Source organism: Setaria italica, chromosome I, assembly GCF_000263155.2.
Source record: "Setaria italica strain Yugu1 chromosome I, Setaria_italica_v2.0, whole genome shotgun sequence".
In the NCBI taxonomy this organism is placed as follows: domain Eukaryota; kingdom Viridiplantae; phylum Streptophyta; class Magnoliopsida; order Poales; family Poaceae; genus Setaria; species Setaria italica.
Window position 1 is genome coordinate 1,953,765 of NC_028450.1, and position 23,119 is coordinate 1,976,883.

The window sequence follows — 23,119 nt, forward strand, 5'->3', positions numbered from 1 at the left end:
ATCGACCATACATAACGGAAACAAACAAGCGGAGCTGAGATCACTGAGCTGTTACCTTGCTGCTTACCTGCCGTGGCCGCTGAGGACACATGCCGATGCTTACCTGCTCTGCTCCAGGCCTTGCGCTGTCTTGGGCTGCTGCGCCAGGAAGGCCGCCTGCCTGAGCCGCGCGTGCCTGGTCCGAGCCGGCCTGCTGGGCTGCTCGACTCAGCAGCTGGGCCGCTTGCTCTCCTGGCCCGCGAGGCAGAGCAGCTGGCCTGCCTCGCCTGGAGCTGGGCCGCCTGCTCCTCCTCTCGCTTGGGCTGATCGCCTCGCTGGGCTGCTGTGCTCCCACGCGGGCCGCGTCGCCTGGTCGGCCTGCTGGCCTGGCCTGACGCGCTGCAGGCCTAGCTGCGCTACTGCTCAGTTGTGACGCTTGTTATTGCACACTTTGAAATAACTCCATATTCTCATGTATGTTGTGTTTTGGACCATATTGCAAAATCACAGGAAATATGACATAAATGAAGGATTTTTCTACGAGTTGAATTTGGACCTGGAATTTGCTGGACCAATTCATCGTCCAAATGCGTCCATGTTCAATGAACCATCATTCCAGATGACATAGAGGCGAAGTATGTGGTGATTTGGCAAGTTAATCTCGTGGTCAAGCTAAGGGAAACCTAAGATTTGAAGCTCAGAAGGCCCGCAGAAGCAGCAAATCTTGCACGAGGCATATCTCCCTCGTCCGGATGCTAATTAGGGCGAGTTTGGTGTCTAAATTGCATGGCCGAAAAGATCTACAACTTTCATATAGAAAGTTTTGGCGTTTGAGGCCTGGAAGGTGGCGCACTCGCCTAGGCTAATCAGCCCAATGGGCCCAGGCCAATCGGCCTTGCCCGTTTTTGGCCCCGATCGACATGCCCTTTGCCCCACGGCACCTCTGAACTATAAATATGCCCAATTTTTATGGGTACACGGAATCCATCCACCAGAACTTGATGAAATCTAGGGCATTCATCAAAAGGAGCTGATGGCCACCGCAAGTCTTCGGAGTTGTCTAGGAAATGGCTTAGGCTAGACCTAGCCGCCATGGCCTCCCTATGCGATTGTGCCATAGTGGAGATCAGGAACAGAAGTAGATCATAGATGGTATGTACTCAGAGGTGATGATCTAAATACATCTATTATATAAGCAATGTTCTTCATGTCATCCGATCTGTTAACGACTCATTGCCTCTTTCTATGCTTTCTGTCTATCGTGGATACGCTTGTTCCTAGTCTAGTTCCAAATTATACTATCTAGCATGCTTGGTGTAATCATGGTGGTTAATAGTATGTCAATCCTTCATGGTAGTTAGACATGTTCACCTATGTTCGTGTCCTTAAACTGCTGTGCCGATAGGGGGGATCGTGACGGGGTGTGCTTCCGTGTAGGGTGGGGATTTTCAGGAGGTTGATCGGAGCTAGTAGTTTCAAGATTGCTTTGGATGAGATGCATAATTTACTTGCTTATTAGCTAGATTTACAACTAGAAGACTATAGGTCCTTGTTACCCATGGTTATGCTATCTCATATGAATCTATGGATGTGATTAATCTATACTCTATCATTCACATCTATTAGGTTTACCCTTCTTATGCAATCCATGCTTCATGTTAGGAATAGATCCATTGAATTAGATAGAAAATCCTAGTTAGTTCCCTGTTGATCCATGGATTGATAAACCTTGGCCACATACTCTAAGGAAAAAGTTACGATGATCCGTACGCTTGCGGTTCACAAACTGGCATGCTAACTGCCGTCAACAAGCTTTTCTGGCGTCGTTGCCGGGGATCGGCAACTCAAACCCTAGGGCGATCTATCTAATTTTTTTGGAATAACCATAATTTTGCTATTGCATATATCCTATTTTTTTATTTGCGTCCTTGGAAACAGGTAAATACTAGACACCTGATGATTGAACATGGACTTCATCAAGTCTCAATTCACTCCGATAAGATCATAACAACATCAAGCTCAGCTCTTTAGCAGTAGGTGCTAACTCTGTTAGTGGTCCGGCATCTGTTATTGAGTCCACGCTAATGAATACAATACAAATTATGATAAACAAGATATGCCACTTTGTCAATTAATTTTTAAGACTAATGTTTCTTGGAGATTTGTTTGTTTAAGTAGTAGGTGTTGAAAGCGACCATGTCAAGTAAAGAGGAAAAACTGTAGGACCTCTCTGCATATAAGGTGATGATTTGGGGTTGATCAAGATTGGAGGCAACAAGATTAGAAGCACCATGACAACTACCAATCTTCTCCAGTGGGATGCTCAAGAGCTTCTAATTGAATGATGCAATCAAGGAAGAAAACTGTTTAGATCGTCGACACAAAGCGCAGGAGCCTCCTCTGATCCCGGCACCTTAGCTAAAGCAAGAATTATGGAGAAGACGCATCATTGCTGCCATGCTACTCGCTGGTGCAACAATGGTGATGACCTTGAAGCCAAAGGATGTGTGACATAATGCCCCAAAAACCACAAGATCAAGATCATCAACATCTCCAAATCATTCTATGAGAAGCTACTATTGTCATCGAGATTTTTGCTCGATCTCAGAAAAAAAATGATAGAATATTTTTGGATATTCAAAATCCCCATGAAGTCTACGTTACAACGAATCAAGAATCAAGGCAATCAGAGATTTCTACAAGCGGTTATGGACAAATCATTGAACATCGCGCGTCAGTTCTGGGCAGCGCACAGTGCTAAAATAAAACGGGCATAACTCTCTTATTTGAAATCTATTTTAGATGAAAATATTTTTGAATTTCATGGAACTCGCGAATTTCGCTGATTTTCGGTGACCAAAAACATAAGAAAAATAAAATTTAAAATCCACTGGGACCAAGATTTATTTGTTGGAACTATTATGGTTAAGAGTATGCATGTTTTGTTTTGCAGCCCTCCATTTTCTATCGTAGAGAATGCATCTAAAATTGCTCTTTAAATTCTTGCAGTGGAGAAGAAATTATCTAATTAATTTAGAATTATAACTTATATGGCACAAACTATATTCGGGTGGCAAGACTTTATTATAGAAAAGTAAATGAACATTTTTTTAAGAAGGCCTTCAATTGAAACCTAGCTAAGCCCAGTCCATTCCCTTTTCCTCTCTGTGGCCATGTTACTCTACCTTTGGGCCACAACTCTCAGCCCATCTCTTGGGCTAGTAATAACTCATTGCTAGCCAGTGTGACGATTTCCATTACAGTGATCCTACAAGTATAGCGATATGTTTTATCGTACCGCTTCTCCTCTAGTTGAACAAGGACGAAAAACATAGCCAATACGTTCCACCGGTGACCTACATCACAAAAAGTACTCTCTCTCGCCCCCCCCCCTCCCCCCTCTCACTCTCTCTAATTTTAGATTGTTTTGACTACATGATTTTTCTATGCACCTAAATATACGTTATGTCTAGATATATAGCAAAATAGATGTATCTAGAAAAGCTAAAATGACCTGTGATTTGAAACAGATGAAGTAACTCAGTTAGACACATCAGTTTAGTTTAGGTGATCCAATGATATAAAGTAGCTACTCTAACAAAAATTTCTAATAACATATAACTTTCAAACATATCGGTCCTACATAGAGAAAGACCTACAACTATTTCCCTTTTTATATTCTTAATGTGAAGGAAAATAATTTCCCATATTATTTTATTGGATTACATATTCATTCATACTTTTCTAAAAATTTTCATTCAAATTGAAGGTCTTAAAAGTTAGATTTCATGTACTTTTCCTTGAATTGTATTAGCCATGGAATTTTTTCTTACATGTGTACTTATAAAAGGCAATCCTTAAATTTTTTCTAGCCAACAGATCTTAAGATTGAAGGTCTCAACATAGACGCATGTCACCTACCACTAAAGAAATAGTGTTGTTAGTTCTTCCAATAAATCTGGGGGAAAACAAGTGCACATTCTTCATCTAGCACTTGAGTCTAGGTGGACATTTTATACAACAAGGAACCTAACCAACTGAGTGTTTCTCACATGACATTTTTAGTTCTACCCCTTCCTTTTTTTCTCTTTATTTTAGGGTATATTATAGGATTTATAAAGAGGTCAATCTTTGTAAGTTTTGACCAATGATTATATTCACACAAGTGTATAGGAACTGCATTCATATTCCATATATCTTCATTATTACATATCAATTTTTTAATGTATTCGGAGAGAAAATAATGGTCAAAGTTTGTTTCCAAAGACATTTTCTAATGGTAATATGCCTTGCATAAAAAAGGAAGGAGAATTAGACATTGAATCTCGATTTAATTGTACTTCGGAACCGACTAAATATTCTTTTTAGGGATGTTAAATAAATATGATTTTTATTACTAGAAAATGGATACCATTTCTCCGAAGCGTATTAGACATCAATTTGCTTTTGAACTAACAGCTTGCGTGCATGTGGCCGGCCTCTCAGCTGTTGAGACAACCCCAAATGATGACCAGCAACAATGAGCTGCTGCTGTTAGTTAACCACAGCACAGTTGGCTCTGATCTGACCGGCAGTTCCGGTGAGCGGGTTGATGTTCCCCATCTTGACCATTGCCGTGACGTAGTCGGCGAAGAAGGCGGCGCTGTTGGAGCCGTACTTCTTCACCAGCGCATCCTGCGAGCCGCCGTTGTAGAGCTCCTGGTCGGAGTGGAGCAGGCCTTTGTTCTTGAGCAGGTCCCCGTAGTAGGCGTTGTCGAAGGTGAGCTGCGTCGCCACGTCGAGCGGCGCCAGGACGGTGTCGTTGATGCCCTGCGTCGCTGGGCAGTCGCTCTGGCGCAGCTTAGCGAACTGCTGGTTGATGTTGTTGTCCTTGTAGATGCGGTCGCGGTAGACCTGGCACTGCGCGAAGCCGACGGTGTGCGCGCCGGAGAGCGCCGTCATGTCCTGCGCGCTCAGGCCCTTGCTGCTGAACGCCGCGATGAGCGTGCTGAGGCTGGCGAACGGCGAGGGGAGGTCGCTGTTCGCTTGGTCCCGGCTCGCCGTCATCGAGTCGCGCCGGCCGAGGGACACGTTCCAGGTTGGTCCGTTGAGCTGCAATCATTAACGAGCGTAAATGGGGCATGCGACGAGGGAATCGAATCAAGTATTTTCGTGCGTCGATCTGGCTGTGGCTCGCCGGCGGCGCGCCGGGCACGAACCAGCACGGTGCCGTCCCTCGCGGCGAGGGCGACGATGTCGGCGCAAGAGACGACGCCGGTGCAGTTGGCCTCGACGGCGGCCTTGACATTGTTGATGACGTCGTAGCCGCGAACGGAGTTGGCGTTCGGGAAGGCGGTTTTCTCGCCGACGAAGGTCCCCGGCACGTCGTCGAGAAGAATCGAGGCGTCGCAGCCCTGCACAGCGTACCAAATGTCACACCAATTCATCGATCGTTCCATGACGGTATTATAATCTGGGGAGAATACTGCTTGCATATATATGGGACTCGTCAATACCTGAACGAAGCAGTCGTGGAAGAAGAGCCGGACAAGGGAGGCGCCCATGCGGCGGTCGGCGGCGATGGCGTTAGACACGACGGAGCGCACGATGGACTGCAGTGACGGGCAGCTCGTGTCGTAGAACGACGTCGAGAGCTGGCCGTAGGCAGCGGAGGAGCGAAGAAGAAGGACGAGGAACAGGCAATGCCCGGTCGTGGACGAAGCCATGGCGTGTCACAAATTGTTGCAAGCTTAGCCAAGGTCCCTGCTGGTTAGTCTTTGCTAGCTAGCTAGGGCTTAATTCCTTGCGAGTAGCGACTGCTGGCATTAGCTGATGAGATGGTGTCTGTGTGCGTGATGTCCAATTTATAGTGCTCTTCCGTTGCATGTAAATGGGGTAGCTTCTGCTTCTCGCTCCTACCCATGTGAATCTAGGACAACTTATACGATACCGTACTGCATATATTTGCAGAGATGATCTGTGTTTTCATAGTTTTGTCCTGAATTCCCGTATCCGTCGCTGTTAAAGTGCAGTTGCAACCATCTTCCGGCGTTATCCGTAAACAAAGACTAATCATTCTTCTCCCAACAGAAAATTTTGAAGGGGTGGCTACTAAATTTTGGTTAGGTTTCTTGTCATATAAACTGTTCATTAATATTTGGGCTCGAGTCTTCGAACATGTATGACTGCTAATATTTTTCTAGATTTATTACAGAATAAATAATAATATTTTTAATGGTAAACAACATGTTTATCCATTGCAAAGTATTTATGGTGACTTCGCCAATTTTAAGAGCTATCAGTCAAATCTCTCTAGGTGCTAAGAGAGGAAGGGTCGCATGCATATATGTTAATGTCTATGCTTTGTGCCGCGTGTTTTGCAAATATTTGAGTGGGGTGACGAGCTAGGCTACATCAAAGTATCAATGACACATGAATTTCCATCCTAATCGTTAGCTCTGCAAACGTCTATAGCATGTTTCTTCCCCCTAAACTCTTAGGGTAGTCTCTCAACCCAAGACACTAATCATAGTCTCTCAACCCAAGACACTAGTCATAGTTTCTATAAACTTCACATCATCAAGAAATTAGTATTAGACACTATTCTTCCAATGCAAATACCACTATTTCATACTTGCATTAATACTACTCATCTCATTATATCTTGGATGGTGTGTAGAAACTAGGTCTCATGCAAGACTTGGTTTTCTTCTCTTTCTTCATTTACTCCCTTAGCACATCATCTTTTATCCTAAGTAGCAGTTCATTTAATTCTATGAACATCATCCTAGTCATTGGGTTAGTACTGCCCTTGTGACTCAAAGTCACAAGAAGATTTTCCAACGCCTTCGCCTCCATTAATTGCACAGTTATTCACATGTCCTCGCTGGCTCCCTCTAGCTCCCTCTAACACCGGATTCACCCGTACCCACATGCTAATCCGTGGAAGTAAGTTTTAATTTCCCTACCCTAAATCTCTCCCCTACATGAATAGATGCACACACAATCACCCACACATGAATAATAAGTGCAGACAAATCCGACCCTTGTGAGCATGCATGCACAGTTCCGAAAGAATGAGCGGTCACATCTTAAAGTTGACGAAGACAAAAAAAATGTTTTGCTATCGAAGGGCACATCGCGTACCAAATTAAAAGTATAGGGCCGTTAATTTCTAAAATAAATTAAAAAACTTTTAAGAACATTATTTGCCGAGTCGACGAGGACTCAAACCTTCAACCCAGTTGACACATATACAATTAATGGACCTTATAGCCTTGCTGGAAAACTCAGCCTCTCCCTGCATATATTATGTATACATGATTTTAGTTGGGTGATGATGAAGGAAAAGAATATCATAAGAAAAAATAATCCAGGGCAGGTACTGTTATACGTAAATCACATGATAGCTTTCCATTCTGCGATGAGCGCCCTTGACATTTTCTTACCACCAAATAATGAGCGACAAAATAAAGTAAAGAGCGCAGCTCATAACCAGGGTGTTTTCTGTTTTAATTTTCAGCAGCCAGAGCAGTGATCGATCGAGGTCGCCAACCGAAGCATGCAACCTTAGCTATAATCCGATGGAAATGCTTTGATTTGCGCGGCGGCGGGGGAAGATGCTGCTTTGCATGTGCTCCCAACACAAGCACAGTAGTATGCGCGGCGGCGGCGAATCCGCTTCGCAATCGTAGCTCTCTTGCGCGGTCAACTGAACACGAAGATCATTATCGAAGCTAGGGAATGTTGACCTTGATTGTTACATGCATGGAATATGAATATATCGCACCTACACCACAGCAACATGCACATGCAAGCGTAACTTGCGCGTGCAGGGGAGCTATGAACCAACGCGCCACCAGCCACTATTATTCCTGCCTGGCCACCTTGAGGAATAACAAGACTGAATTATAAGTAAACTATATCGAGCTGGCTGCTGCTTGTAATTTTCTTTTTCTTTATCATCACGCAACTATAATCATATATATACGTAATATATGCAAGTTGTGGCGACGCCCGGCTGGGAGAGATTGAGTTTTCAAGCTAAGGCTATAAGGTCAAATAATTGTATACATGTGAACTGGTTCAGGGTTCAAGTCCTCGACTCACGTAGGTACTCACGTTCTAAATTTATTCCAGAAATTAATGACGCTATTTGTTCAGTATAATAGATGATGAGTCCCTTGACAACATCCAAGGTGTATTAAAGGTCAGAGAAGATCTTCTGGGATTGTGGAACATTCAAAATAAAGGATGGCACACAAATTAGATTTTGGGAAGACACTTGAGTGTGGGCTAAACTCTTGAGTGCAGTGTGGGCTAAACTCTTAAGGAGCAATTTCCTAGTTTGTACAATATAGCCTACTACCCACACACACATTACCGTGGCAAGTGTTTTGAATCAAATGCTGACAAATATATCCTTTTGGAGAGCCATAGTTGGGGACAAGCTTATGGATTGGCGTAGCCTAGTAGCTAAAATGACTCACTTCCAACTCTCTAATGAAAGGGACATATTTACTTGGAGCTTACACAGAACTGGCAATCAATACTTGATTAACCAAGGAACCCCTTTCACCAGTAATTTCATCTAGAAACTTGAGCTACCTTTGAAATTAAGATCTTCCTTTGTAATCTGAACAAAGGATAACTTAGCTAAATGGAATTGCATTGGGAGTCAAAAGTTTGTTTCTGTGATTCTAATAAAATAATTAAACACTTGTTTTTGATTGTCAACATGCTAAAATCATTGGAGAATTGTTCAGATAGCTACTGGGCTAACTCCAGCTAGATCTGTTAATCACTTGCTTGGACATTGGTTAACAGGCATTGGGAAGAAAGAACAAAGTTTGCTTTTTGCGGGGGCTGCAGCCTTTGTGTGGGCAATTTGGTGCACTCACAATGATCTAATCTTTGAGAAAAAAATATTTTACTTCTTTCATGCAGGCTACCTTCAGGGGAACGTATTGGCTACGATTTTGGGTTGCAATGAGGACACAAGGGAGATTATTTGTTTGGCAAGCAGGGCAATGGAGACAGTTGCTTTGGATATTTTCATCAAGAATGGATGGAGAAACAATAATAAAATCACTTTAATTGTTTTTGATCAGGTGTGTGCTCAATTCCCTTAGTTGTGTAATCAACAGTATGGCTGGAAATTGTAAAAATAAGCAGTGTGCACTTGCAGAGGCAGGATTTAGTTCTTTTTCTAAAAAAATCCAAGGTGTTTGCCGTGACTTTGCCAATTTTAGGATCGGTCGGCTCATTTTTTTGGGAACTGCTTTTACGAGGTAGAATTTGCATGTATATATTCATAGGTTAGGTGAATGCGCACTGTGATTCAAATTAAAAAAAAAAGATTGCATATGTGTAAGTGGCCGCCGTTCCTCAGCTGTCTCCTTTGTATGCCTTAAGTATTTCCTAGATGGGCCGGCACTGCATGCTACGGAAACCAGGCCCGACATTGATTTAGCCCCATGATTTGAAACATTTTATTGTTCTGCGCTGGCCCAATATTGGTTCATTGGCCCGTGTACCGACCTTGTGTATGCTGGCTGCCGCACATGGGTTTCGGCCCAAGAAAGTTTTAAAGAGAAAAATATGTAGTTTTCAGATCAAGTGTCCAAATCAAACTCTTGCACTTTGTATGCTTGATAACATATTGAAATTAGATCACAGTTAACTGTATTTGGATGGCTTTCCACGTGGAACATTTTTTTTAAGATGAGTGGGGTCTGCTTCCTCCGTCTCACGAAAATTGTTCATTTAGCCTTCAAAACTTGTCCACAAAAAGTATCCATATAACTTTCAGACAATCCAACAAAGGCCCTCATAATACTTTATGCCTGTTAACAAATTGATTATTTACTTCACCATCGGTGCCCGAACTAGACTTGCTAAATAAGGAAGGCTAATAGGTCTGACAATTACTGCAAGTGTGCATACATAATCTCGGTAATCCATCCAATTAATAAGAGTTATTAGAGATACTTTTAACTTTTAGCATTGCTACTATCTTGTCTAAAATTTTCTAAACGAACAGTCTTTATGGGATGGAGGAGTAGTTTTAAAGTCTCGTCACATGAAACAAATCAAATTTGATTTGAACGACATCTGGTTTGGAAACTATAGATTTATTTGTTTTAAATCTCTCTTTACATGTTCCTTCTCGAGGCGCGTGGGCTGGCAGATGGCCCACAATATCCTTCCGTGACAGGTGCATACAGCATACCCCAGTCGCGTGCACGACCCGTAGTACTCCGAAATCCAGTTAGCGGAGAAAATGTGTAGTCATTGGGGAAAAATTACTCTATTCATTTAAGATTATAAAGACTTATGCTTGTTTTGAAATCACAACACCATCAAACAAAAACTTAGAAAATTAGAAAACAGGTAGTGACCATAAAATTAGAAAACTTTTTGTGTGCTACGTGGCAGCTATACAGTCATCAACAATCGAGCTATTGTGATGCTTACTAGACTGGATAATGACGAAAACGAGTGTCATAAAATTTGTGATAAAAAAGGATCATCACAAGATCGATCTATGATAAAAAAGACATGTTTCATCACAGATCATAATTTAACATGCATGCATAATAGGTGATGAAATTTTTTTTATCACGTAGCATCACGTATTTCGTAAGATGACAAAGTTTTTAGGTTAATCTGACATAAATGAAATTTCACATAAGGTCACATGTTATAGTGACCATCAATTTTACCGTGTGCAAGGTACTACTATTTGAGCCTCAGACCGAGAAAAGATTACGATTGAGACATAAGGCCCTCCACTGTCTTGAGAATTTGTGATCTACATGCTCGTGCGAGATGGACTCACAATTACAACTACATCTGCCTTTATCTCTAAAAGAATAACAATATTTATGATATCAAATTAGCGGAGTGGTTTTGCTGCGGAGCGAGGCCCGCGGGAGCTGGTGGGATGGAGGGAGGAACGCGGCAGAGGAGCTCGTGCCAGCAGCAGTACTCGCGGCTGAACAGGAGCACAGGTACCACGTCCTCGCCGCGCTCGCCAATGCTGTCACTCTCACCCTGCGCAGGTTGCTCCTCGTAGCCTCCGCGCCCGCGAGAATCGTCCCGGCACCTCGCGTCCTTCCCCCTGCTCCTGATCTGGGACGCGCTGTTCCATCACGCGCCAATGTCCAAGAGGATTATCTGCCATTGACGGACTTTACCACGCAACTTAAGAGCAGCAGCAGCTAGTGGTAAATAAGCTATCTTCAATAAAATTAAGAGCATATGAGAGAAGAGGAGTCCATGGACCATCAATTTTACCCGTGCTTGTTGCAAATTGTTGACCGGCGGTGATTGATTTGGCCGGCAGCGCTGGTTGCATGAGCGAGCAGTGAGAGAAAGCAAGGAAATCGCTGGCTTGGCCAGCGTGGCTCCCTGCCGCGGCTGCTAGCTCCAGCTCCACCGCGAGTCTTGCCACCGTTGCGAGCCCTGCGGCCGCGAGGTCCTGCCCCGCCGCAAGTCTTGCCCCCGCCGCTCGCCTTGCTCCATGGCCTACGTGGACAGGCGGCGCAGGGAGCAGCTTGGCCGGGGGCGCTGACGGGCGACGCGGGGAGACGGGCGGCCAGGCGCACGGACGGGCGGCGCAGGGAGCCGGGTGGCTAGGGCCGCGGACGAGTCACAACTGCAGCAGGTGGAGAAGGGGAGGGTAGAAGAAAGATCTGAGAAGTGGGCTCACGCCAGCGTGGCATGCCACAGTGGCAAAACCGTCATGCGAAACCACCCAGGGGATAATTTGAGTGGTATTGGATAGTTTAAAGTCTACAAAATCCACTTTTGTAGTTTGAGGGTGAAGTAGTCCGCTTGGGGGTTATATAAACTTCTTCCCAATTAGGATAATTAGGGATCATTGGGAGGGCTTACTTCATCAGTGAAGAAAAAAAACATCTAGTTTACTTTTGTTTTGATTTGTGGAACGACTTGACGCTATTGTACCTCAAGGTGCGTGGAACATGTGAAGTTGAAGCCACTATAAACCCTCCCCAATGAGATCTTAGATATGCTATGAAACACTATTTTCATAGCCCACTTACTTGATGTGGTAAATTTTAGTACTCTTTTTATAAACATTTACAAAATTTAAAGTAGTTTGACTTAAAAATCTTACTCATAAAAGAGGAAGGAAGAGCGTGGTAAACTGCACTTACACGATCCACGCACTCGAAACACTAGAAGCCACCGAGAGACTCGTGGTAAACTGCTGTCCCTTTGCGAACGCGACGACTCACCGCGCACAGACGCAAAAATTAAATTAAATCGGTACACATAGTAGACGGTAGACCGGATCGTTGTACTCAGCGGCTAGCACCGGTCAACGGCAACACAGCTAGTTGAGCACCCTACTGCAGTCGGTCCTGATCTGACCGTTCGTTCCGGTGAGGACGCCCAACTCCGACATCCTCTTCATCGCGCTCGCGAAGTCGCGGAAGAAGGTGTCCTGGTTGGATTTGTACTCCTCCACGAACGCCTTCACGTCATCGCGGCTCGTGAGCACCTGGTCGGAGTGCAGCAGGCCGTCCTTTGTCAGGTTGCCGTAGTAGCGGTTGTCGAAGACCTCAGGCGTATGCACGTCGAGCGACGCCGTCTTGCCGACGACGCCGTTCGGGCATCTTGCTTTCTGCTGCTTTGGGTCGGCGAATTGGCATTGTGCCTGGCCGATGGTGTGCGCGCCGGAGAGCGCCACCAGCTCGCGCGCGTTGAAGCTCTTGTTGTGGAACTTACCGATGAGCTCGTCGAGGTTGGAGTTCGGCCCCGGGAGGGCGTTGTTCGCTTCGGTCATGTTCGCCGTCGTCGAGTCGCGACGGCCGAGCAACAGCGGCCAGGTTGGTCCCTCGAGCTGCAAACGCCGCAACGACGATTGAAATATGCATGGATGTGTTAATATAAGCAACTACATATAAAGTAACTACACGTTTTTGCATGGTAGGTATATGTCATGTTAAGCTCTTACGGCGACGACGGCTGCCCGCGCGGCGAGGGCGAGGATGTCGGCGCAGGAGACGACGCCGGGGCAATTCCTCTCGACCTCGTCCTTGATCCGGTCGATGACATCGAAACCGCGTAGGGAGTTGAAGTTGGGGCTGGCTTGCTTCTCGCTCGACAATATTATTCTTCCCTTTCTCACGTCCGTGTTGATGTCCAGAAGAACAGAGGCGTCGCAGCCCTACATTATTCACAACCAAATAAGTGAATGTCATATATGATACCTTGAGTGGTTTTCAGGATCGCGCACGGTATATACCTGAACGAAGCTGTCGTGGAAGAAGAGCCGGAGGAGGGAGGCGCCCATCCGGCGACCGCCGTCGGGTGGTGGGACGGTGAACAAGGTACGAGACACCTCCCTTTTAACGATTTCATCCAAGTTCGAGCAATTTGTGGCGGCGTAGAAGTTCTCCGAGAGCTGCCCATAGGCGGCGGAGGAGAGAAGGAGAAGAGCAAGAAGGAAGCAATGGCCGCCGGCGGTGGACGAAGCCATGGTGCTCGCACGGAGTCGGGTAAGCCCTGCTAGCTAGCTAGGCGACTGCCTTCGTTTGCTGGTACTGGCACGAGCTCAGGTGTCTGTATGGTGGCCTTATTTATAGTGCCGTTTCGTTGCATACCTGATTATTGGACTGATTTGCCTAATTCTCCCCCAATGTCCATGTGGAAGAGATCTGGTAAAGTTATACGATGTGTGATCATTATGTCCTGAATGTTCTGCAACCGTTAGTTGTTGCGTAGGGTACAACTACAAGCAGTTTGCCAGCCTGCAGATTGATCAAATATTAGGATGTTATAATCTTTTGCTCCCATTTTGCTCGCCATTGTATTATGAATGCACTGACCTCTCAAATTGTGATCCAACCATGTATGCATGCTTATTCACCTCATTTGATGACCACTATCTTGACGCATCTAGCCACAGCAATGGTGGTAAGTCAGAAATTACCAAACAAGACTACTTTTCCCCAACAACAAGTAGAACACGCGATAGAGGTTTTGACTAAAACGCTATAGCTCGTGCACGCATGTCATAATGACCCAAGAAACCCAACAACAGTACGACGTGCCTGTGGAGCGGCCAGCATGCTCGTCATATGCTGGCAACTCGCAGGTCGTCGCCTCCAGCTTCAACGTGCTAGCATGTTGCCAAGGCTCGTGTGACACGCGGTTTACTAAACTACTCCTGATAAGCTGACCTGGCAATAAGCTAATCTGCTATATGCCAAATTGCCAAGCCAACCTCAGTTATATATACATGCACAATGCCAAGTACCTTGAGCAACTTACAGTAATTTTAGGTGATGTTTGGTTATTAACTCAAATGTAATATAATCTGGTTACTGAAGGTAACGAATCCCATTACATATGTTTGGTTGCGGTGGGTTGTAATCAATTGACACTATAATCGAATCCCTTACCTAAATAATATCTATATAAGCTTGTTACCCCTCCTCCCCCACCGTAATCAGATACAACACCCACACTGTAATCTAATTACGTTACCAGAGTGCAACCAAACAACTCATTCCGCCACCAAATATACAGTTATCTGATTCATTTTGCGTTTACGTTACCTTAGCACAAACCAAACACTATCCTATACATCTGTCCACTCCAGCTAGCCCGACTGGCTCGGAGAAGCACTTGTTGCGCGCAACTAACATTCATATAGATGCAGTTATGTGTGGGTTGATGACTATGAAAAAGAAAATGTAGCTAAATTAGACAACTCAACGTAATCCTTCATATCCATTTGTTTAATACTATTCATAATGAACTGCCTGTGCATTATTTGCTGGGACCAGTCAAGTTCTTTTTTTTTATTTTGCAGCAAGCAGAGAATTGCACAGCCAGCCAAATGTATACACATAAAAAGCCACTAGTTACTCTTTTTTTCAATCTATATATACGAACCTTACTGTTTACGAGAGGTCAGGGCTGATTTCTAGCATCCTGGGCATCTTTTGTAGTTTTGTTGATAACATAAATATGGTTTCCATGCACACCAAAATATCAAATTCCTTTTTTCTACTTCTGTGAAACAACAGTGAATAACACTTCTAATCCAAGTTGATGTTGTCCAAGAAGCACTAATCAAATTTTAATGATCTTGGCCACTATTTTATACAACAAATTACTTATATTTTTTAATATGCAATGATATTGTTTCCTCAGTGTTACATACATATGCATCGTTAATTACAATTTTATCATTTTTGTTAATATATATGTTGAAAAGCTAAGTAGCTAAAGTGTACAAGGAGACTGATCGACCTATCTATTTACATAATAAAATATCTGCAAAATATGAACAAGTGTTGCCTATGAAAAGAACAAATCTATTTGATAAAATAAAATATAAAAATCATTTCTATGTTGAGATATTACAAAAATTTTGCATACTTTAATTAGTTTTACAATTGTTCATTTTCCGTGTTCTCTCTAATGCAAAGAGCAAATTCCCTAGATCTAGCTAGAAATTTTGGGACCAGGGTATGTGTGTCAACCTTTTGAGAGGATATATGACAGTAGTTTTGTAGACACATACTCTAAGAGCTCAGTCAGCTTACTATCGGCCCAGTCCGGGGAAGCAAAGGGCTACCAAGTATGGCCCGCTAGCAGGAGGTTCGGTGGCTTTTCCTTTTTCCGTTTTCTTTCAACTTCGTGTGTTGTAATGTCATTATTAATCCATCATTCATGAAGGTGTAATATTTCAAAAAATAGTAAGTAAAAGAATTGCTACTCACTCTGGATGGATATTTAGGTAGACCTATTATGGATTTTTGCTAGTGTATGGAAAGAGAATCGTGTGCCGCATACATAGAAAAGATAGAACTCCATTCCTTCTCTGGTCCTTTCATGGCCCATGATGTACAAAGGCTAATACAGAAACAAAATTACGTAGGAGCTGGGATGGGATGTAGAGTATAGCCTAGAGTTTCTTGGTAGGAATACAACATCAATAGAATTTGGAATGGGACTTCAGCATTTTCCTCCAGCAGCGCTTTGTTTGGGGATGGTTGATTGCTTTTTGATTCTCTAAATCCATGACTAGAAGACACTTCTTTTTTATTTTTTTATTTCTTTTTCCCATTTGCGCCGGGTAGTTGATCCACAACCTTACTTATATGTTGGCTTTCTTTAACAACGGAACTGAAACATGCTATAGGCACCTCAATCGCAGCGTGCCTGAGACTTTCCTTCTTCTTTCTCTCACATTTCAAGATCATATACACATTTTCTCCTCTTACAATGCAACAACCAAAGCACTAGCCAACTTCTGAAACTTAATTCAAAAATTTTATCAAATTTTCACAAAGGAAGTTGTTTAAATACCTTTCAACATTCTCCAAAACTTTATCCAATAGTTTGGACAAATGTTTTAGTCTAAGAATAAGCTTTTGTATATAATATATACAAAATATTTCTATCATAGTTTTTAAAAGCTTTGTAAAATTTGTCATATGATGTTCTGGGCGAAAAAATTAATCCCCCAGTAAATAAAAATGTGCTAGTTAGGCAAATTGAATGCCCTAGAAGCAAACAACATGAAACTTTTTTCATTTCTCCCACTTAGCCACTATGAAACAAAAAATGATGGTAGGAAACGGGATAACTAAAAAAATGTTCCAAGCAAAGAGAAAGTGTTTTGAGCAAGAAAAAATGTTTTGATTAGTAGAAGAAATTGTTATGAGCAACAAGAAACATGTTGAGCAAAAACAGTTCTAAGAAAGGAAAAGAATAGTCCCATCTACATGAAAAACTTGAATGTCTCAAAATTCGAAATATATTTGCATACGATCTTATTTTGTTGCATCAGTTGCGAGTACATCATGGTGCAAAAATATTTCAAAAAATTGTTTGATTGGAAGAAAATTACATTCAAAGTCTAAAAACACCCTAAAAGTCACATTTGGAACCATGAAAATACAAATGGCCTGATACGAATAGTGTCAAGTTTGGATTCAGTGAGGATGTCGAGGCTGTAGTGGCTCACGATAGTTTGAGACCGGGATGATTAGCATCAGGGGGGACTTGTATGAGATCTATGGTGCACCGTACCAACGATGGCATGTAGATCGAGAGGTTGGGTTTGTGGTGGGGTACACAAAGCAAGAGCGCTCAATCCTCGTGCGGTGGTAGTTCATTTGGGTTTTTGTTTTTAAAACATAAGGTGAATTTATAGAGATGTGGTTTTTATAATGAGTAAAATGGACCACCATACAACAACTTGCAACATTGTATTATTTTTTTCCATCAAGCTAGGTTCAAATAGTGCAATATACGGTGCATGAATTTGTCATCTACATGAATGTACAGTCAAAATTGTCTTGTTGGTAGACTTTGCGGACACATTCACACGGGTCACACATTAGGCAAATCGTGCTCTCCCATATTTTTTTCCACATGACCCCCTATGTTGCTTCGTTTGGATCTTTGGTGATCGTGGTGCACGAGGCGGAGGTCGAGCGATGATTGTAAGAAAGTAGCGGCAGGAGAGAAGACGCTTCCCTCTCCTTCGAACTAGATGGAACCACACCAGCGGAACCAGGCGACCTCCCTCCCAACAACGGTAAATCTCCATTTTACGAAGCCATCGATCTGTTAGCTCCAGGCCTACGGTACGTAGCAGTTTGCCGGTAGGAATAGGAAGCGAGATGAGGGAGAAGGGACCCACTGCGATCTACCCCGAATCCCTACGGCAGTAGTTGGCCTAGGCTCCACCACCGTTTATGAGGTCGCAGCCTCACATGGCAATCTATCTCTGGCCACGATTCGTAGATGAGTGTTGCCGGAGCTCCATTATGCATTCAGGTGATCGATCTGCGATTGCTAGCTGCTGCAGCTCTACTATGCTAGGCTCCCATTGCAATTTAGTCCTTATGTACCAATGCATGCCAACCAATAACACTTTAGTCTACAACATCAAGGCTACCTGAATTTACAAATTAGATAAGACATCATTGTGTATAATGCCTATCACTTGGTCCCCGCGTATTGGTTAGTGCCTCTCAAGAGAGATGAATCGTTCCCCTTATCCCAAAACTTGTCCAAGAGAGATGATGCCCTTCAGTTACAAAGCTTTTTTTAATTTTGTTAGAGACGGCAACCAAACAATGGCAGTGTTTGCTTACATTATTTCAGGTCAACATGTCCTTTGATAACATACTATTTGCGTTTGCATCTCCATATCCGAACCAAACAACAATTGAAGTTCCTTTTTTGTTTTGATTCAGTCATATATGGATATGGTGTGTATTGTCCAGTCAAATTATAGCACAGTGAAATCAAGTTAATTTTACGAACTTTTTTATTTGGATTCATTATGAATTTTACTAACTTTTCTCAAGAAAGCATGTCCCTAATATGCTTCATGTTCATGATCAACTAAGAAACAACTCGAGGCAGCCACCACGTCTACTTCCGGACTCAAGTTTCGTTGAACATCACAAGGATACAATGCCACCTCCAAAGAGTACTGCCCACTGTAATGGCAAGAGGCAGTATAAAGAGGGCTAGGGCACTAGACGAGGTGATGGCTCAAGAGTGACCAACAATGACATAGGAAGGCATGGTGGGAGGGCAAGCAGTGCAATACGACATGGTGGGAGGGTTAGCAGCAGAAGAGAATATGGTAACCCGATGCAAAATCCATACATTGAGGAGATGGAAATAACCCAAAAAAATCAGTACATAAACTCATTTATCATTGTAGAAGTTTTAGACCTTACAGTCACGTGACATTAAACCCTTCGGCGGTCCATGTCATGCTGCCACCATGGCAAAATACACTGACTTGGCGTATTTAGGACCCTATATGCAAACACTTAAAACTTGTTGCATGTGAAATAACGTTACAAATTGTTGTGTGGTGGGTGTAATTTACTCTTATATAATTTTAAACTATGCTTTGGAAGATATTGATATATGTATGTTTGGAAGTTATGACCAGAAGCTTAGGCAAAAACTTCGCATTTATAACTCGATATTCCCACGTGTCACCAAAACAGAAAAACAATTTGAACATGCAGCAACGAGCAGGTTGCGGGGCCGGTTGACAGCAAGTGCTTCAATGTTGATTCATGTTTCATCGTACCATACTTACTGGTTTTACTATAAAAAAGTATGAAACAATGTCTCTTCAGACGCCTAAACAATCACACTATATATTTACAATATTCTATTTGATTTGACTCAATATAGTTTTCAACCGGAAGTAGTATATCCACATAGACGGTGGCGGTAGGACATTCTGTCCTCCATTGTCTCAAAGATATTATTTGACCTCTTATTTCTCCTATATTACACTATCGATGATAGTGAATCATGATTGCAATCAATTACTTTTAAACATAAATCAAATATAACAATTTTAAATCAAAACATGTCAGAATATACATATTGGTTACAACTCTAGAACAACATTAGTGATGGTAGATCATCATGTCATGAAATTTTCAGTGTGATGAGGAAAAATTGTTACTAATTTAGGTATTCAGAGACAGTTCTAAACTACCACATCCTTAATAACACCAATCAGAGACCCAGCACAAATTCATAGTGATGTGTTGCATCTTCGGTTATCTCTAATCTTACACTAATGACTCATTTTATTTTAGAGTCACTAATATAGGTGTCTCCTTTGTCTGCTTCTGACATAGTGGTATCTATAGATTTTTAAGGTAATTGCTGGTAAAATTCATGATGTTTAAACCTTCAAGTGCTTGGACACCACTACTTGTGAAACCCTCGTCACTGCATGCTCATAAACAGCTTAATGATCAGTTCGAAACTAGGACTGAAAATCAAACCCATGGGATTTTTCATGCGAAATTATCTATGTGTGCAATTTGTGGGACTCGAACAAATAACCCCTAGCCTCACCCATTATGTCCTTGAGGTCCCATATATATAAGGTTCATTGTTGATAGCAACGGGAGTTTTACTTATTTTGATATTTGTTGGCCCAAACTTTTGATAGTACTTTGATCATCTGAATGACTTTAAATTTAAAATTTCTCAACTATAAATTATAAATATCATCGTGAGCTACCCGTGCCTCAGCATGGGCTAGTAATTTTGAGATACATAAGTACAATTCATGAAAAAATAGGGCCCATACCTAATAATAAAAAATGCTTATGTTGCTTTCTCTATCCTACTCATAAGATACATACATATATGTATCCAATTATAATAGATTCTATTTACAAAGGCTTTATCCAGTTTTCCACCAATATTAATAATTTTCCTGCTTTGCATCACAACTCTATATGTGTTTGACATATGTTTAATTGAACCATTTGGGCTATGCGTTTAACACAGAATTGGTATTCTCTTCCACATACATGTATGCATAGTCTACATGGTGACACACATAAATTGCACATGTACCTTAAGTTAGTATTGTCCATATTAACAGTGGTAAAAAAAGGTCATTTAGAATAATATTTGGTGTACTTTGAGATATTTTTTATAATGACAAATATAGATAAATTTGATCCAGATTTGTGATTACTTTAGGTTATCTCTAATAATGACATATGTTGGTAATTATATGTAAATTTAGGGGTTATTGTAGATAACTTCTTGTGATGACATATAAGGGTAATTTAGATGAATTTTAAGGGGTTACTTTGTTTTTTCATATGGAAAAGTTGGATAAATTAGATATAGATTTAGGGGTACTATTCTTCATAATGGCAGATGCAATGACTATGATGATTAGAATCTGATGACCACATGTTTTTTTTAATTTCTCTTATTCATCTATTATTCTAGCAGTACCGCGAGGATTAATCACCGAGACTTGAAAAGAAGCCTACAATTACTAATTAGTAAGATTTTTCTTGGTGACTTGTGAATAAATTATACTTTTTGAAAACTGTGAAATACGAACCAACTTCAATCTGTATATCTATTACTTTGGCAACTTGACATGAACAGACTTGGTATTTAATAGGCTTGAGGCTCACCCATTCTGGATCATTGGCCCCATGCCATACAGAGGTGAACTTTTGATCAAGTTCTTATTCTCCCATGCATGGTTGGCTACCTTTTGAAGCCAACCAAGCGACTTCCAGTCTGCGACACACATACTTCTCTACCACAAAGTACTCGTACTGTTGGAGAACATATGAAGGGGCCAAGGGGGTGTCTTGTACACTGACTGTCTGACACATCAATCGTACACGTAATAGTTCGCTGGCGCAGCAATCAGCGGCTGTTGACCACCCTGCAGTTGGCCCTGATCTGGCCGGCGCTCCCGGTGAGCGGGCGGATGCTTCCCATCTTTATCATGGCGGTGACGAAGTCGGCGGCGAAGAGGGCCGGGTTGGCGCTGTACTGCTGCACCAGCGCGTCCTGCGACCCGCCGTTGAAAAGCTCCTGGTCCGAGTGCAGCAGGCCGCGCCTGACGAGGAGGTTCCCGTAGTAGGCGTTGTCGAAGAGCAGCTGCGTCGTCACGTCGAGCGGCGCCAGGTTGCCGTCGCCGCTGCCCGCCGCCGCGGGGCAGGTGCGCCGGCGCAGCGCCGCGAACGCCGGGTTGATGTCGGTGTCGTTGTAGATGTGGTCGCGGAAGTTCTGGCACTGCGAGAAGCCGATGGTGTGCGCGCCGGAGAGCGCCGTCATATCGCGTGCGCTCAGGCCCTTGTTGCCGAACGCCGTGATGAGGGTGGCGAGGTCGGAGGCCGGCGACGGGAGGTCGCTGTTCGCCAGGCTCTGGCTCGCCGTCGTCGAGTCGCGCCGGCCGAGCGGCACCGCCCAGGTTGGCCCTCCGAGCTGTGCAGTATTGATCGTGTTAGATTTCGCTCAGCGTGAGTGCATTGTGTACTTTGATAGTACACGTTGGCCTGTGTCTATATATGCACGTGTGTTTGTGCAGTGTACCAGGAAGGTGCTGTCTCGGGCGGCGAGGGCGACGATGTCGGCGCAGGAGACGACGCCGGGGCAGAGGAGCTCGACGTTGGCCTTGATCTGGTCGATGACCTCGTAGCCGCGGACGGAGTTGACGTTGGGGCCGGCGCCCTTCTCGCCGACGAAGCTGCCGACGTCGTCCAGGAGAATCGAGGCGTCGCAGCCCTGATGACGAGAGCAAAACCATATTTCAGCATATGCACGGGCAGTCTCGATCCATTACCACTCTGGATTCAGGGTTGTTGTTATTAACAACGTGTACCTGGACGAAGCAGTCGTGGAAGAAGAGCCTGACGAGGGAGGCGCCCATCCGGCGCTCGAGTAGGAGGGCCTTGATCATGGTGGCGCGCACGATGAGACCCAGCGTCGGGCAGGTCGTCGCGTAGAACGACGGCGAGAGCTGCCCCTGCGCCACCGAAGCGAGCATGAGCAAGGCGACCAAGCAATGCCAGGTCCGGAACGAAGCCGCCATGCTTGCTCCGCAACTAGGTAACTAACTGATCAGGTGATTTCTTCCCAACTAATCACCAGATCGAGGACCACTAGCTGCTAGCTCAGTAGCTTGCTTGCTTGCTTATCTGGGAGTGACACGAGCTGTCTATTTATAGCGTCGTTGGCAGTTGCATGCATGCAAAAGCGTAGCCCTCCATGCCGGTACTGGAGGTCAAAGTTAGGCCGCTGGAGCTGTGGAAAAATCGGGACGAGTTCATGGGCCTTTCTCCCGCGGTTGACAAAGCGAACGGCACGCATGCCAACAAAAGCTTAGCATGTCATTTGCACATTCCTTTCCTCAGCGGTGCTCCCAAACTAACGAAGATCGATCATGTCGTGGCTGCAGATAAACAATGGCAAGTTGAAGCGTAGCTTGTCGTTACGGTTAGGGATCGCATTCAGACAGCTGTTTTGAATTAGGCTTGACGCGCGTCGTTCCAATGCCTCGAAAGGTTTGCTCTACTGCTGTGTCTGTGCGTGTGTGAACTAGTTTTTAAAGATATCTTACCTGCAAGTGATCATGCGTGCATGGAGGCATTGGAGCTATCGTGTATGTGTCCCACGAATTAATATGATGGAGAGAAACGAGAGGGATGCATATGTGATATGTGTAAGCTAGCAGCTAGCTGTGGATGTGTGAATGTGTCGTGGACTTAATTGGGTGTCTGAGCAATGCACTAATGCAGGATCCTGATAAGATCGGATGGAAGGAAGTGATGATGCTAAGTGCGCATGC

The 23,119-nt window shown here is 43.6% G+C and overlaps 3 protein-coding genes across 3 annotated transcripts; all 3 read right to left on the reverse strand.

The window, feature by feature from the left end:
• Positions 1 to 4,290: 4,290 nt before the first annotated feature.
• Positions 4,291 to 5,779, reverse strand: LOC101756652 (peroxidase P7). Its single transcript, XM_022823114.1, has 3 exons — positions 5,475 to 5,779; positions 5,178 to 5,372; positions 4,291 to 5,070 (listed from the first exon to the last, which is right to left on the reverse strand). Exons 1-3 carry the CDS (start codon positions 5,682 to 5,684, stop codon positions 4,513 to 4,515), a joined length of 963 nt encoding a protein of 320 aa, XP_022678849.1. The 5' UTR covers positions 5,685 to 5,779; the 3' UTR covers positions 4,291 to 4,512.
• Positions 5,780 to 12,032: 6,253 nt separating this feature from the next.
• On the reverse strand, positions 12,033 to 13,727 carry LOC101768840 (cationic peroxidase 1). The gene is made up of 3 exons (XM_004954553.3): positions 13,235 to 13,727; positions 12,944 to 13,156; positions 12,033 to 12,829 (listed from the first exon to the last, which is right to left on the reverse strand). The coding sequence occupies exons 1-3, from the start codon at positions 13,466 to 13,468 to the stop codon at positions 12,320 to 12,322; spliced, it is 957 nt and encodes a 318-aa protein (XP_004954610.1). The 5' UTR covers positions 13,469 to 13,727; the 3' UTR covers positions 12,033 to 12,319.
• Positions 13,728 to 20,868: 7,141 nt separating this feature from the next.
• Positions 20,869 to 22,700, reverse strand: LOC101757067 (peroxidase 70). The gene is made up of 3 exons (XM_004951287.3): positions 22,154 to 22,700; positions 21,865 to 22,056; positions 20,869 to 21,756 (listed from the first exon to the last, which is right to left on the reverse strand). The coding sequence occupies exons 1-3, from the start codon at positions 22,361 to 22,363 to the stop codon at positions 21,193 to 21,195; spliced, it is 966 nt and encodes a 321-aa protein (XP_004951344.1). The 5' UTR covers positions 22,364 to 22,700; the 3' UTR covers positions 20,869 to 21,192.
• Positions 22,701 to 23,119: the final 419 nt, after the last annotated feature.